The sequence below is a fragment of the Scyliorhinus torazame genome, chromosome 5, assembly GCF_047496885.1.
Source record: "Scyliorhinus torazame isolate Kashiwa2021f chromosome 5, sScyTor2.1, whole genome shotgun sequence".
NCBI classification, from domain to species: Eukaryota; Metazoa; Chordata; class Chondrichthyes; order Carcharhiniformes; family Scyliorhinidae; genus Scyliorhinus; species Scyliorhinus torazame.
The window spans coordinates 212,841,456-212,856,274 of record NC_092711.1 but is presented as its reverse complement, the minus strand read 5'-3'; the positions used below and the strand labels follow the sequence as shown (position 1 = coordinate 212,856,274).

Sequence of the window (14,819 nt, the reverse complement as noted above, 5' to 3'; positions counted from 1 at the left end):
GGTTATAAAACAGAGCAAATTAAGTAAAGACACAACGCGCAACATTTACTGGCGACTCTGGTGGGACGTGATTAAACAGAACCAAATTAAGAGCCACCAAAAGTTAGCAACATCATACACACAATCCCGAGACAACTTGAATCATCGGCTCCACTAGCTAAATAAGACTCCAGGTACAAATGGGAACGCCGCCCACATCAGCTGGAAGGACCCAGCCGCTCCATGCACAATGTGGGTTTGCAACACCAGGTGGGATAGTGTAGGGAGACCCCTGGTAGATGGCGAGGTACGAGGCCACCTCGTTGAATTCCTTTGGGATACTGGAGAATCCAGAACTACCCTCAACTCATCCACATTACACATAAATATCTCTCCTCTAACACTAGCTTAAACTGCACCACAGAAGCTCACAGCCCAGACACAGATATCACTCGGGTAGCTTACAAGGGAGCAGGAGAATACTGCCTTACCACCTCCCTGAAACAGTAACAGTATGGCTCAACACATTGCAACATTACCAACAGCACATTCTGTATCAAACCAGACATACCGGCCAGGGTAGGCCTTAATCAGCTGATAGACATACAGAAGAGGGAAAGGGTGCATGTAAATGCCACTGATGAGCTCCGACAGAACTTGGAGGAATATTATGAAAAGTACGATAAAACCCTTACCAGAGGAATTACACCAGATTCGGCAGTCTCTCGCATTGAGGCTCTGTATGTCAAACTCAGTAGAGGCCGATCATTTTCAAAACTAGACATGATCCACGCATAACTCCAGCTTTTTTGATTTGATTTGATTTATTTTTGTCATGTGTATTAGTATACAGTGAAAAGTATTGTTTCTTGCATGCTGTACAAACAATGCATACCGTACATAGGGAAGGAAGGAGAGACTGCAGAATATAATGTTACAGTTATGGCAAGGTGTAGAGAAAAGATCAACTTAATACGAGGTAGGTCCATTCAAAAGTCTGATGGTAGTAGGGAAGAAGCTGTTCTTGAATTGGTTGGTATGTGACCTCAAACTTTGGTATCTTTTTCCTGACGGAAGAAGGTGGAAGAGAGTATGTCCGGGGTGCGTGGGGGTCCTTAATTATGCTGGCTGCCTTTCTGAGGCAGCGGGAATTATAGATAGAGTCAATGGATGGGAGGCTGGTTTGCGTGATGGACTGGGCTACATTCACAATCTTTTGTAGTTTCCTGCGGTCTTGGGCAGAGCAGGCTCCATACCGAGCTGTGATACAACCAGAAAGAATGCTTTCTATGGTGCATCTGTAGAAGTTGGTGAGGGTCGTAGCTGACATGCCAAATTTCCTTAGTCTTCTGAGAAAGTAGAGTCATTGGTGAGCTTTCTTAACTATAGTGTCGGCATGGGGGGACCAGGACAGGCTGTTGGTGATCTGTACACCTAAAAACTTGAAGCTCTCGATCCTTTCTACTTCGTTCCCATTGATGTAGACAGGGGCATGTTCTCTACTACGCTTCCTGAAGTCGATGACAATCTCCTTCGTTTTGTTCACAGTGAGGGAGAGATGATTGTTGTCGCGCCAGTTCATCGGGTTCTCTATCTCATTCCTGTACTCTGTCTCGTCATTGTTTGAAATCCGACCCACTACGGTGGTGTCATCAGCAAATTTGAAAATCGAGTTGGAGGGGAATTTGGCTACACAGTCATAGGTGTATAAGGAGTATAGTAGGGGCTGAGGACACAACCTTGTGGGGCACCGGTGTTGAGGATAATCGTGGAGGAGGTGTTGTTGCCTATCTTTACTGATTGTGGCCTGTGGGTTAGAAAGTTCAGGGTCCAGTCGCAGAGGGAGGAGCCGAGGCCAAGGCCACGGAGCTTGGAGATGAGTTTCGTAGGAATGATGGTGTTGAAGGCTGAGCTGTAGTCGATAAATAGGAGTCTGACATAGGTGTCTTTGTTATCTAGGTGTTCCAGGGTAGAGTGCAGGTCCATGAAGATGGCGTCTGCTGTGGACCTGTTGCAGTGGTAGGCGAACTGTAGTGGATCAAGGCACTTCGGGAGGCTGGAGTTGATTCGTGCCATGACTAACCTTTCAAAGCACTTCATGATGATGGATGTCAGAGCCACTGGACGATAGTCATTAAGGCACGCTGCTTGAGTTTTCTTTGGTACAGGGATGATGGTCGTCTTCTTGAAGCAGATAGGGACCTCAGATTGTTGTAAAGCGAGGTTGAAGATGTCTGCGCCTGGCTCCAGATTCCAGATGGTTCGTGACCATCAACATGCACCATGGGCTATATGAACATACCCGTCTGCCCTTTAGATTTTCTTCTATTTGCACCATCTTCCAAACAGATGCTGGAGAACATCCTGCATGGACTTTCACGCACAGTGGTGTACCTTGACAATGTCCTTTTAATGGGGTCGACCGGGAGCACCTGGAGAACTTGGCAGATGTCCTCCATTTTGAGGAGACTGGATCCACCTCCAGAGAGAGACGTGCGTATATAACGCAGCCGAGATTACCTACTGGGGTTATTGCATGGATTGCACCCAATGGAAGAGAAGGTACAAGAGATCCGCTAGGCCCAAGTGCCCAATGGCCTAATGGAGCTGCATCTGTTTTTGGGCCTTGTCAAGTATTTTGGCAAATTTATACCAAACCTCGCCACGATATTGGCTGTTAAATAAAGGACAGTGTTGGGACTGGTCACTTCTGTCAGTCAAGAAGCATCTGTCATTATCCCATCTGCTGACCCACTTCGACCCATCCAAACCATTTCATTGACATGCAATGCGTCCCCCACGAGGTCGGGGCTGTCCTCGCCCATCGAATAGACGACGAATCAGAACGCCCCATTGCTTTTGCATCTCGGACATTGGTGGATGCCGTGAAAAACTACCCGCAATTCGAGAACGAAGGGTTGGCCGTTGTATTTGATGTAAAAATATTCCATCCCTATGTCTACGGACATCTATTCACTATTTTCATGGAACACAAGCCCTTATTGGGCTTTTTTTAAGGAGAACCGGTTGATTCCCCCTATCGCCTCCCCCAGGGTCCAACGATGGGCATTGATTTTAGCCACTATGAGTACATGTCGTGACACCATTCCGGAGCGAAGATTCCACACGCCGATGCGTTGAGCCACCTCCGTCTCCCCACCAGGTCCCCCGCACCAGCATCAGTTGACAAAGTCATTGCCGCCCTCCATTTTATGGACTCCCTGCCAATCACAGCGTCCCGCATCTGCGGCTCAACTCAAACAGACCCGTTTGATCGTAGTCAGTCACAGGTGCAAAAAGACATGACACATTTCCAGAGAGACATGACCGAGGCAGTAAAGGCATGGCTCAGTCGCCGAGGGACATAACCCAGTCTCAGTGTGCCACGGCTGAGGGCATTGAGACCATGGTTCAGACATGAAGGCATAGACCAACAAGGTGCCCGAATTAAGCATTGAGGACGGGGGGGCATCCTGTGGGGGACGCAAGCGGTAGTTTCCGAGCGCGTACGTGAGTCACGTTTGCAGGACCTCCACAACAGCCACCGGGCGCATCCAAAATGAAGATACTAGCCCACAGCTGTGTCTGGTAGCCAGGGATTGATGTGGACATAGAGAAGTTGGTCCAGCATTGTGTGCAGTGCCAAGAACACTAGAAGCTTCCGCAGGCGGTGCCGCTCCACCCATGGGAATGATTGGACCATTCTTTGTCCCGCCTCCATCTTGATTTGTGGGACAATTCCAGGGAGCGATGTGTCTCATCATTGTGGACGCCTACTCACAGTGAATGGAGGTCCATAAGAAGCAGGTAACAACAGCTTGGGCCACCATAGGAAAATGGCGACAATCGCTCAGCAAACATATGAAAATGGAGGTTCTGGTTTTGGACAACGGAACATGTGGAGCTCAAGATATTCATGGCCATGAGAGGCATTCGACACATGCCCCATACCACACACAGTGAAATGGATTGGCAGAGCGGGCGGTCCAGATTTTTAAACTCAGAATGAAGAAACAGACCTTGGGAGGCTCAGCTGGCAGATTTCTCTTCTGGTACTGGATGGCACCACATGCTCTGACGGGGGTTGCTCTGGCTAAATTATTGATGGGTCACCGCCTCCATACCCAGTTGACTTTAGTTATCCCAGACTTTGTCGGGAAGGTCCGCCAGGGCCAGTACAAGACAGAGGCTGACAAAGGGCGACAAAGCTTTTGCACACATTTGCCCTCCGGGATCTGGTACCCGTGAGGAACTTTTGCAAAAGAGCCCCATGTTGGCCCAAACTGGGCCAGTCTCGGATCAGTTGTGGACCCAAGGACGTGGGTCAAATCGACATGTGGATCAGCACCATAGCCGAATTTCCGACGTCCCTGAACACGTCCTGGAAGTCCCTGTCTGGGCCAGTCCACCGCTTGGATTGCCACCTCTGCAACAGTGGCCCCCGGTTGTGCCAGCCGTGAAGAGTCCTGATTTGGACGTCGAGGATGCCAACATTCCAGAAGATGGTCAGAAAATAAATCTGCCAGCTGAGTCTACCAGGAGCCCAAGGTCTGTTTCTTCATTCTGAGTTTAAAAGTCTGGACCGCCCGCTCTGCTAATCCATTTGACTCTGGGTGGGATGGGCATGTGCCATCTCCTGGGAGGAAAACAAGGGTTTCCTCAGACCCATCCAAGGAAATGGACATTTCCCTGAACTGGGGGCGGTTGGGTGGAGGACTGTTATAACTCCTGTAGAGGTCACAGTATAAGGACTATCAGATTCCTCATTACCTCCACAGAACTTTCACGGTAACCAGTATATAAAGCTTGGGTGCAGGTTGGGGAGGGAGATCCTTTTGGGATGGAGGTTACTGTACATCTAAATAAACCCAGTCTTTGTTTTCTACCTGCTTGACTATGCATGCTACTTTGGTGGATTCTACACTAGCCTACCAAAATCCCATTTATGTGAAGGCAGCTGATGATTTAAATGGTCAGTTGCCTCCATGAACAGCATGCACAAATCCCAGCCTGACTCCAGTCCTGGCTGTGCAAAGGTAGGAAATGCCATCATCATGGAGGGGATTTCAAAGCTAATCTGCCATTTTTGGCATGACAAGGAGGCTCTCCGTTGTTGTGAAAACCTGGGCCTACGTAAGTTTGATTCACCGGGTGGTATCTAAAGGCAGTTTCCAGGCTTTGGATTGAGTAACAGCAGAGAGGAAGGGTCAGTCAGTCCCACACCATTCCTAAACAATACTAAATAGCTGGAAAAAACAGGACCAATGCACAAGATCCTTCCTAAACACAGAATCCTGTGAAATTTCACATTGCATCAAGTTATAAACAGCACTACATGTGGAAACAATGCATACTATAAAAAGTCAACATACCTCTGTTATACATAAAAGGCCAATTAAAAAAAAAAAGAAGCAAGTCACAGATGTCAGAAGAATGCGTTTTGATCGTAGATATTTAGGGAACTGGTCCATCAAAGTCGTTAACGCCGTTTCTGATGAAGAAAATGTGACATGATATCAATGATCAATTAATAATTCATACAGCTCAGTAAAACCCACCAATAGAGAAAAAGAGTTGATGAGGAAATTGTCCCCTGAGTATAAGTCCATTTTCTGAAGAATTGAAGAGATTGAATCAGGTTGCCAGCCCGAAGAGGGAGAATATCAGCACAAGACATGTGTGTGCTTAAGTTGTCTTTGCACCAAGAGCAGAGTAATCATTCTCTGTCCCTGGAGGAGGTTGAGAACTCTACTGCTTACATTTCCATGCCCGTGCCTTGAGACCATTTACAGCGAGCTCCTCTGAGAGGTTCATGTCATCATAATGGTCAGAATGCCAAATGTTCAAGAATAGCTTCAGTGTACGGCATTGGAGCCTTCTCTCCTGGTCACCAATGTCAATGGGACTAGCTTTCCCGCCCACAGGTACCCCTCATAATTCAGCCCAATATGTCCAAAACCCCATCAGAAGCAAGTCATATTCGATTATTTAGTAATTAATGAGCCTGATTTAGTTAACAATCTAATGGCATGCGAAGCATCTATCTTACTGTGATCATAACATGATTGAGTCCAATATTGTGCTTGAATGGAAGAAATATGGAACACTTTCCTGAGGTTCTAAATTTAGTTAAAGGTGATCTCAATGAAGTGAGATGGTGACTCTGCAACAAATTGTACAAATCTGTTAATGCATAGGAGGGACGAAAATCAACGAGAGCATCACTCCTGTCCCTCACTCCTCACATCAGCCCCCAATCCCATGGAAATCAACAACACCCTACCTGCCTGCATCTCCTTTACAAGCCACCCTCCATGAAACCCCACACATGTATTGTCCTCTTTGGCCAGGAGCCTTGCACACAAATGCCACCAACTACAATCACCCCCATAAAACCCACGTCCCAGCCCCCCACCAGGATGGCCCCAGCCAGAATGCCGAGGTCCTGCCGGGTGGGACCACATGTGAACCACGCCGGCGGGACTCGGCGGGCACGTCGATTGCGCGTGCGTGACTGGCGGCGATTCTCCGGTCGCCGGAGAATCGCGTGCCGGCATGGGAGCATATGTTGGGTAATTCTCCGCCCCCGCGCAATGTCGGCACGGAGGGTCGGAGAATCCCGCTCCATGTCTTTTGACTTTCAGTGTTACCATCAGACAAGACTGGGCTGTCTGGGTTTGCTTTGCCCCATCCAGACCCTTAAAACATCCCGTGGCATGACTCTAGGGAAGACACCGACGTCTCGCTTTCAGCTGCACCATCTATTATCGCAGAGACTATCACCTTGGTGGGTAATGTTAATCTGGTTCCTGGGTCAACTCATGGTGAGCACCATATACACATGCTGCAGCACATCATGGGGATTCCTGAGGGAGGGTTTTGGACAGAACCACTGTTGCTCAGACAGGTGTTGCACTTCTGGAAAAGATGATTCCATCACTAGTGTAGATTCCAGAAGCAGAGCTAGAATCTACAGCAGGAGATGTCAGTAACATTCCAGCTCCTGTAGATCCAGCTGAGGAGATCAACCACTTTAAGGCGCAGATGGAAATGACAATGCGTGGTACCCAAGCCAACACTGAAAGTGTGGCATCCGCCTGGAAGGCCTGGGGAAAGATGTCAGTGCCATGTGTCATGATGTCCAAACTTGGGCACACTCTGCTGTCCATAGTTGAGGCGCAGGACAAGAGGGTGCAGTCATAGGCAGACATGTCACATGGGCGCAGATGGACATTTCTGTGGTAATCCAAAGCTTGGTCTATTTAGAAAGGGTCATGGTTGTGGATGTTGAGAGCATTGGCCAGGTGCTGACTGATCGTAGTCAGTCACAAGAGGGATATATCACAGGCGCAAAAAGACATGACACATTCACAGAGGGACATGTCCGAGGCAGTAAAGGCATGGCTCAGTCGCCGAGGGACATGACCCTGTCTCAGTGTGCCAAGGCTGAGGGCATCGAGACCATGGTTCAGACAAGGGTTGACCTCCAGGACTGGCAGCACCAGATGATGGTGGCGTCTCCGGAGCTCACTCTGGTCTCCCCTCCATCCCCAGGGGTGGCAGTGGAACACCTCAGCCCCTCCCTCCGACACTGGCGCATCTTATAGACAGCAGGGAGAACTGGCTGACATATTATCACCTGTGATACCCAAAGGTCGGCAGGGTCCATCAAGGCCTATACCCTCCAGAGGATACATGCCAATTGCATCACAGGGCAGAAGGCGAGACAAGCAGCAGGCCACCTCCCCGTCTGATGTACTGTCTGGGGTAACACCTAGAAGAAGCAGTCGGCACACGAAAGAATACAAAGATAGATGACACTGAAGTTGGTACAGGTGTCGTATAGCATAGGTAGCAAGGGCACAAATATTATGAATACTCATCATTAAACACTTGTGCACCACCGGTCCGATCTGCCTCAAACCTCTGTCTCCCCGATGTGAAGGATGGACTGGGGCTGGGTGTTGTGTGGCAGCCGGATGGGTCCACGTGGTTACACCGTCACAGAGAATTGGCAAGCCATGGGGACAGCATTGTGAGCCAGTCTTGTATGACAGCATCCCCAGTGAGTGAGTCCTAACCATTTACCATTTCCTGCTGCTACTCAATCCCCCTAACATAAAAGGGCCCGTGAGAAGGAATTGCCGACACACATGCAGGAATCATCCTGTCGGACAGTGGTATGTCATCTTAGAGTGTCATGTGAGAGTACCTTTAAGAAATGGATGTTTATCAAATAGTTGTAGTGGATGTACCTTTAATAAAGGGGTGTTTATCAAATAGCTGTAGTGGATGAACTTTTAAGAAATGGGTATTTATCAAATAGCTGCAGTGATGTCAGAGTGTGAGTGGAGCTGGGCTGTCTGTCTGTTTTTACTTTACTAAGTTTTTGAGCTGGCAGGTACAGTGTGTGTTTAGTTTTGTTTTCAGAGTTGGATAACTGCAGGCAAAGCAAGCAGCTGTATAATGATCGCTCTCTCTACAAGCTCCAGATTATCTTCAGCTCATTTGAGGATTTCAAGGTAATACCTGTTTCTGTAGATAATTTAAACCTGCTGTCTTTCTTTGAAAAGGGTTTACCATATGGATGTTGCTAGGAAAGATTAAGGGTTACTTATAGAGTCCTGTATTCTTTGGGGGGAGTATTTGAGTTGATAGTTGCTAAAATGTTTACTGTGTGTTTATAAAATGTTAACTGGATTCATATAATAAAGATTGTTTTGTTTTAAAAGTACTTTAAAAGTACATGTTGCATCACACATGTAGAGTGGGCCCTTGTGCTCCCCGTAACCAAAATCTATTAAAAGTTGTGGGTCAGGTGAACTTCATGATATACTTTGGGGTCTCTAAACCCTGGCCCATAATAAGAGACAGGAGTTAAACATTGTCAGACAATGAGGAGCAGCAGAGCTCATCTCACAATGAGTTGTCATCATCCTCCTCCAGCCCATGGACAAGACCCTATGGTGATGTTGGTATGACCATCTTAGCAGGGAAGGGAGCTGTAGCAGTGGGAGGGCGTGGAAGGGTAAGGGGAAGGTGGAGTGAAGGACTAAGCGAGAAGGAAGAGGTGGATGGAATCAGAGACTCAGGGAGAAGGAAGGGTAGGGAGTCTCAGGGGAAGGTGACTTTTGTGTCTGTGGGGGGGGGCGGGGTGTGAAGTGCAGTGGGATGGGGGGAAGAGTTGAGACAGGGCGGCAGAGCTGCCACTGTCCATGTCTCGTAGTTTGTAAATCGGTAGGTGATGAGGTTGTCCCGTCTGCGGCAGCCCTGGATCACATGTTGGGCATGACTCTGGAGCAGACTCCAAAGTCTCGCCACTGCTTTCATCTGCACCATCCATTATCATAGTTCTGAAGTACGCAGTAGGCCACCCTGATGCTCAAAGACCTCTGGTGACTATATTGGAGTGCCGCACCAGAGCGTTCCAGGCATCAGAAATTCATCTTGGGCATGCTGATGCATCGATCAATGACGCTCCTGAGTGAGCGTCGTTATAACGGTTCTCCACCTTGACCAGGGCCTCCACACAAGCGTCATTGGCCGTGAGCTCAGCGAGTAACCCTTGTTACCAACAAATCACCTGCTCTGCAAATCCCCTGGTTCCTCTGCTGTGGGACTGCCCTTTCTGAAGAGTGCACTGAGGAGTGCCAACACCTGGTAGGCTGGCGATTGATCATGCCACCCCCACCCCTTGATGATGTTTCTGGGGTATCAGGGTTTCCAGATGGGCAGGCTGGTTAGGTTTCCACATGAGCAGTAGCTCTAAGAGCATTTGCTGGGTTTGTGAGCAGTAAGAAATCTCAACAACCCGTAAATTGCAGCTAGGGTGTGGGTTTAAATGAATTTATGGCAGTAATGGTGGTGTCAGCCATGGCACTCTAATCCTGAGTGGGCACCGTGAGTGCATCCACTACTCCCTGAGGCCCAGGCATAAGCTCCCCAGCAAGCCCTAAAAGTCTAAAAAGTGTGTTTCCTTCCATGCCCCCCCAACGGCAGTGGCGCCTGGGCCCCGCTTGTAAATACTTACCAATTCCCGCATGACTCCCGGCCAAGGGGGCTGAAGGATCACGGGGTGGCGGGGTGCGCATGGTTGAGATTCAGGATTTCAGCCTGTTAATGAGATGTAAATGAGTGCAAATCACTGATTTTTATGGTGACACCGGCGCAGGGCATGTAGCTTGCTTGTTGCTGCCTAAGTGGGACTGGAGCACCTGAACAGGATTGGTGACTGGCGCTGATCCCGTTTTCGGCCAACGCTCCATTCTCTGCTGGATCGGGAGACCCGTTCTGGGCGTTGGGCAATGGGGAGTCCAGCCCTAAATGCATGTGTCAAAAATTGTGAACAGAGATAATGGAAGAGGTAAGGGAGACCAAAATGAAATGCAAAAATAAACACAGATCCTGGAATTGGGAAACATACAAAGGACAACAAAACTGTTAGTGAATGCTGCAAAGAGAGTTAACTGCCATTAACTTTAGCTTTGCATCAGATACAGGTAAAATGTCTGCGACAAATGTGACATGTGCTTCCACATTTAGTGCTACTTCTGATACTTTCTCATCATTTTAGCTTGTAGTTCATCCATGACAATAGTTCTTTGCCCTCAGTTTCATGCTGAGATGTGTTGGCAGTCTGATTTATTTGCACCAAATTTAAGTTAATGCATGCCTCTTCCCCAATTAGTCATGACTTCGTATCACCCACAATTTCAAAGTCCAATGGCTTACAGAGGCCACCGTTCTGTATCGTGAGGCAGCAGGAACCTTTCATCAATGTTGCGTTCCCATTATAGTCTGTCAAACTACAGTTTGAATTTTGAATTCTTGGTATCTCGTGTACTGGTTTGAGATCTGCTTCTGTGATTAGATTTGCATGTGCACCCATATCCAGCTTTAATGGAACATCAGAGTGTTTAGTGTTACATTCCAATCTTTAATTAAATCGGGGAGTCAAAATATTTTTTTATCATCAGTGTCCAGTGCCTTAACTCTTCTACCATGAAGTCATCTTGCAGAGTAAACTTAAGAGGAATCATGATATGAAGTGAGAAATTTTTCTTTATGTCCTTCACATGTAGATGCTCCATCCACCCACTGCTCCAGAATCTAGGGTTGTCAGTAACCTCCAACCTGGACTCTGGATGCATCCCTGGGCATTGTTCGGGTGACTACCGACATCTGCATGCCACATTGTTCCATTGTTTGCACAGGCGTGTTTTCTCGCAGAGAGTTGTGCATGGGTGGTTGAGCATTCATCTGCATCTTATTAGCGAGGTGGAATTCAGTTTCACATTGGCCTCCAGCGGGTTTCTTGATCCACCATGACATGCACCAGCAGAAGATCCCACAGGAAATTTATGCTGGTGTACCGATTTTTGCATCCCTTGCAGAACTCTCCCCTCAAAACCTACCATTGATCCTACCAGCGTGAGCAAGGGAGCATTCCATCCTGTGTCTCTGTTATTTAAGAAAGGGGAGATATGGAAATCAGGGTGTTACAGACTAGTTATCCGAACATCTGTTGTTGGGAAATTACGATATTGAAGGCTAGGGCAACTCAACAGATCAAATATTTTCAGCTGATCAGTGAAAACCAGCAAGGAACAATCTCACATGATTTTTTTTGAAGGGATGACTAAAATAATGATCAGCTAATGTCTATAGATTTTGGGCAGGATTCTGTGTTGGTCACGCCGAAATCACGAAATGCGATTGGGCAGAGAATCGTTTCCGACGCCAAAATTGCGGCAAGCGCAGATTTAAGCCAAATCGCAATTCACCGTCACCTCAACAGCAGTGTCAATGCATATCCGAACGCATGTATAGCAAACACCGTTTGCATATCATTAGTGGGTCCGGCCCGTTATTCTCTGGGGCCTCCGCGATTTCCTAGTCTGATGAGCTGAGGAGGTCCCGACGGGCAGTTAACCTGTGCTTTTAGAAATCATGAAACCGGCGTTGTGGCTGATGAAAGTGGAAGTAGGACAGAGAGCAGTGACTGTTGGCTGCCGGGCTGACACAGGCTGGGCTGGCAGGAGTGGCGGGTCATGTCAGTGCTGGGGGAGGGGGGTTGGATGACGGATGAACTGGCCAAGTGGCCTGGGTGACCCCCCATGGGACTGGGGCGATGTACGCCCTTCCTCCAGCTGTCTTGCTTCCACCCACTGACAACCCTACCTGGCCCTGGGTTCTGCAGATTGACACCAGCTGTATGGGCGCCCCTATTCCCCCTTCCTCTACAATCCCTCCAGCCCGCTCCAACCCGCTGGTGGCCCACCAAGGCAACACCCACAGTAGCCCCTACAGGGGTCGCCGAGCATACCGCTGGCGAGAGCAGTGCCAGCCAACGGTGCCCTTGGCACCAGGGATGGACACCAGGACCAGAAGCCCCCACGGTGTCGGCCACCAATGGGCCATGGAAGCGGGGATAGGAGGACACATGGGGGCAGAGTCCGCGGTGTCAACTGGGGCCACCATGTAGCCCAGTGGACATGGTCAGGGGGGGGGGGGGGAGGGGGGGGGTGTGGAGGAAGGGAGGGGAAAGGGGGGGAGGGGGTAGGCATCATGCTAACATATCGGCATTTCATCCCCTGAAGACAATGGATATTGGAAGTCAACCAGCAATGGTGGCCTTGCTGCTAGCCACTGCAGCCCTGGTGGAGGCCCTGTGGCTGTGCGAGCTAGAGCTGTTCGAACAGGAGGAAGCTGCATCAGTGGAGCGTGCAGCAGCAGAGTGCGCCGCAGAAGTACAGGTGGGAGCCGCCCAGGATGGACTGCCGGCTGCCCTACAAGCCCATGTGACAAGGAGCTGCCAAGGAGGCGCCGCATGAGGCCTCGTGTGTACCGGCAGCACCTCTCACTCGAGTCCCTGATGGACTCGGCATGCCGTCGAAGATTCCGGCTGAGTAGGGAGACAGTGCAACATATCTGCCAGATGATGGCACACCTGACAGCGCGGGGGTATGGGGAAGGACACCTGCTCCCGCTGGACATCAAGGTGGCGGTTGACATGAACCTTTATGCGATAGGCTCCTTCCATTGGGGTCCTGTCCAGATCTCAAGATGTCAGAGCACAGGTGCATCCGCACCGTCATTGTTGCCCTATATACCCAGACCAAGCCCACCAGGCTGCCTGGGCGGCGGGGCTTGCCGCCATTGCCAGGTTAACCCGGATCCAGAGGATGAATGATGGGATGTGTGTCTCCCTATGGGCACCTGCAGACAACAGGCCGCTCTACACAAACCGAAAGGGCTACCACTCGATGAATGTGCAGCTAATATGTGACCATCACTACGTATCATTCACCTCTACACCCGATGCCCAGACAGTGTGCACGGCACCTTCATTCTGGCAGACTCGACAATTCCTGACATGTTCAAGACGCCTCCCCACATTGGGGTGGGTTGACTCCTGGGTGGCAGTGTTATCCACTGTGGTTGTGGCTGATGAAGCCTATCTGGAGGCCACAGGTCGACGCAGAAAACCATTCCAATGACGCCCATACAGCAACCAGGTCAGTGGTCGAACGGTGCTTCGGGCTCCTGAAGATGCGGTTCAAGTGCCTGGAATGCCCTGGAGGGGCCCTCCAGTGTGATGAACCACACCACCCTGGATACCTGAGCAGCAGCCACGCCCTCCATGCCTGGTCGCCCCAGAAGACGACCGCCAACGAGGACCCAGGTCGCAGGGCTGGAATCACAGCAGGTCGCCTCCACTCTTGCTGTACCGTCTGGGGAACCACCTAGAAGTAGCATTAGGGCTCGTAAGGCCAGAAAGTTAGACACCAGTTAAGTTGGCTGAGGTGCTGGGCACAAATCTGTAAATATTTGTTCATATTAAACTTCTGTTACCACTGTTAAAACTGCTTCAGTGCCCTCGTGATTCGGGCGTTGCTGGAAAGAGAATTCCGCCCATAGAATTTTAAATTATTGGCCTGGCTAAGAAATGGATTGAGTGGTAGAGGAGCATAGGTATTATGGGATGATCCCTAATTGGCAGCGTGTGACTGCTGATGCGTCTTATGATTCTGTGCTGGGATCTCAACTATCCATCATATTTATTAATGACCTGGAAAGAAAGCCGCATATACAAGTTTGTCAATGACACAAAGGTAGGGGACATTACTTAAAATGCTACATATCTTTGTGTGGTTTTCAGTAATGTAAATGGAAGCATAAAAGTAAGAAGCAATTAAGTGGCCAACCTGTGGCAAACAGCCTTCAATGTCAGCAAGTGTGAGGTCATTCACTTTGGACCCAAAAGGGGTAAAACAGTGTGCTTTCAATTGGTGAAAAACTAGAAACAATGGCAGTCAAAGGAAATTAAGGGGCCCATGTACATAGATCAGTAAAATGTCAGGGACAGGTACAGAAAGAAATGTGGGCTGGAATTCTCCCAGCTTGTCCCCAATAGGCTTAGTAGCGGGCAGATGTGGAGAATCTAGCCGGAGGCAAACATTCGGAAACCCGCTGGTGTAAAATCACATTGCAATTCTCCCAATGACGGTTCATGGCACGTCTGTCTTCCTGCTGCGTGGTGGTGTGATTTCCATTTGCATCTCATGAATGCTCATTAAAGTAGTTGCCCATTGGCATCCCTTCAGGGTTCTAATCTTGGGTCACATCAGAGTGAAATTATGATGGTCTAAAACCAGACTGATAAAGAGTGACATGTACAAGCGTTCCTCAGTTCACAACAGACTTTGAGTTGAGCGCAACATTTCTGCCATTGTGTTGTGCTGCTTCTGATGCACTGTTCATCACTCTGCTGGGGCAGACTGGTTATTGACCTCCATCCTTATACCAAGCTCGTCTTCATGGACAGAACCGTGATGCTG

At 49.1% G+C, this 14,819-nt stretch overlaps 1 protein-coding gene across 1 annotated transcript in view; it reads right to left on the bottom strand.

Moving 5' to 3' along the window:
- LOC140420930 (sodium- and chloride-dependent neutral and basic amino acid transporter B(0+)-like) overlaps window positions 1-14,819 on the bottom strand; it is a 242,665-nt gene that overhangs the window by 63,756 nt on the left and 164,090 nt on the right. Inside the window, exon 10 of the mRNA XM_072505092.1 lies at window positions 5,352-5,470. Within this exon, the coding sequence (XP_072361193.1) occupies window positions 5,352-5,470 (119 nt within the window). The remainder of the gene's footprint in view (window positions 1-5,351; window positions 5,471-14,819) is intronic.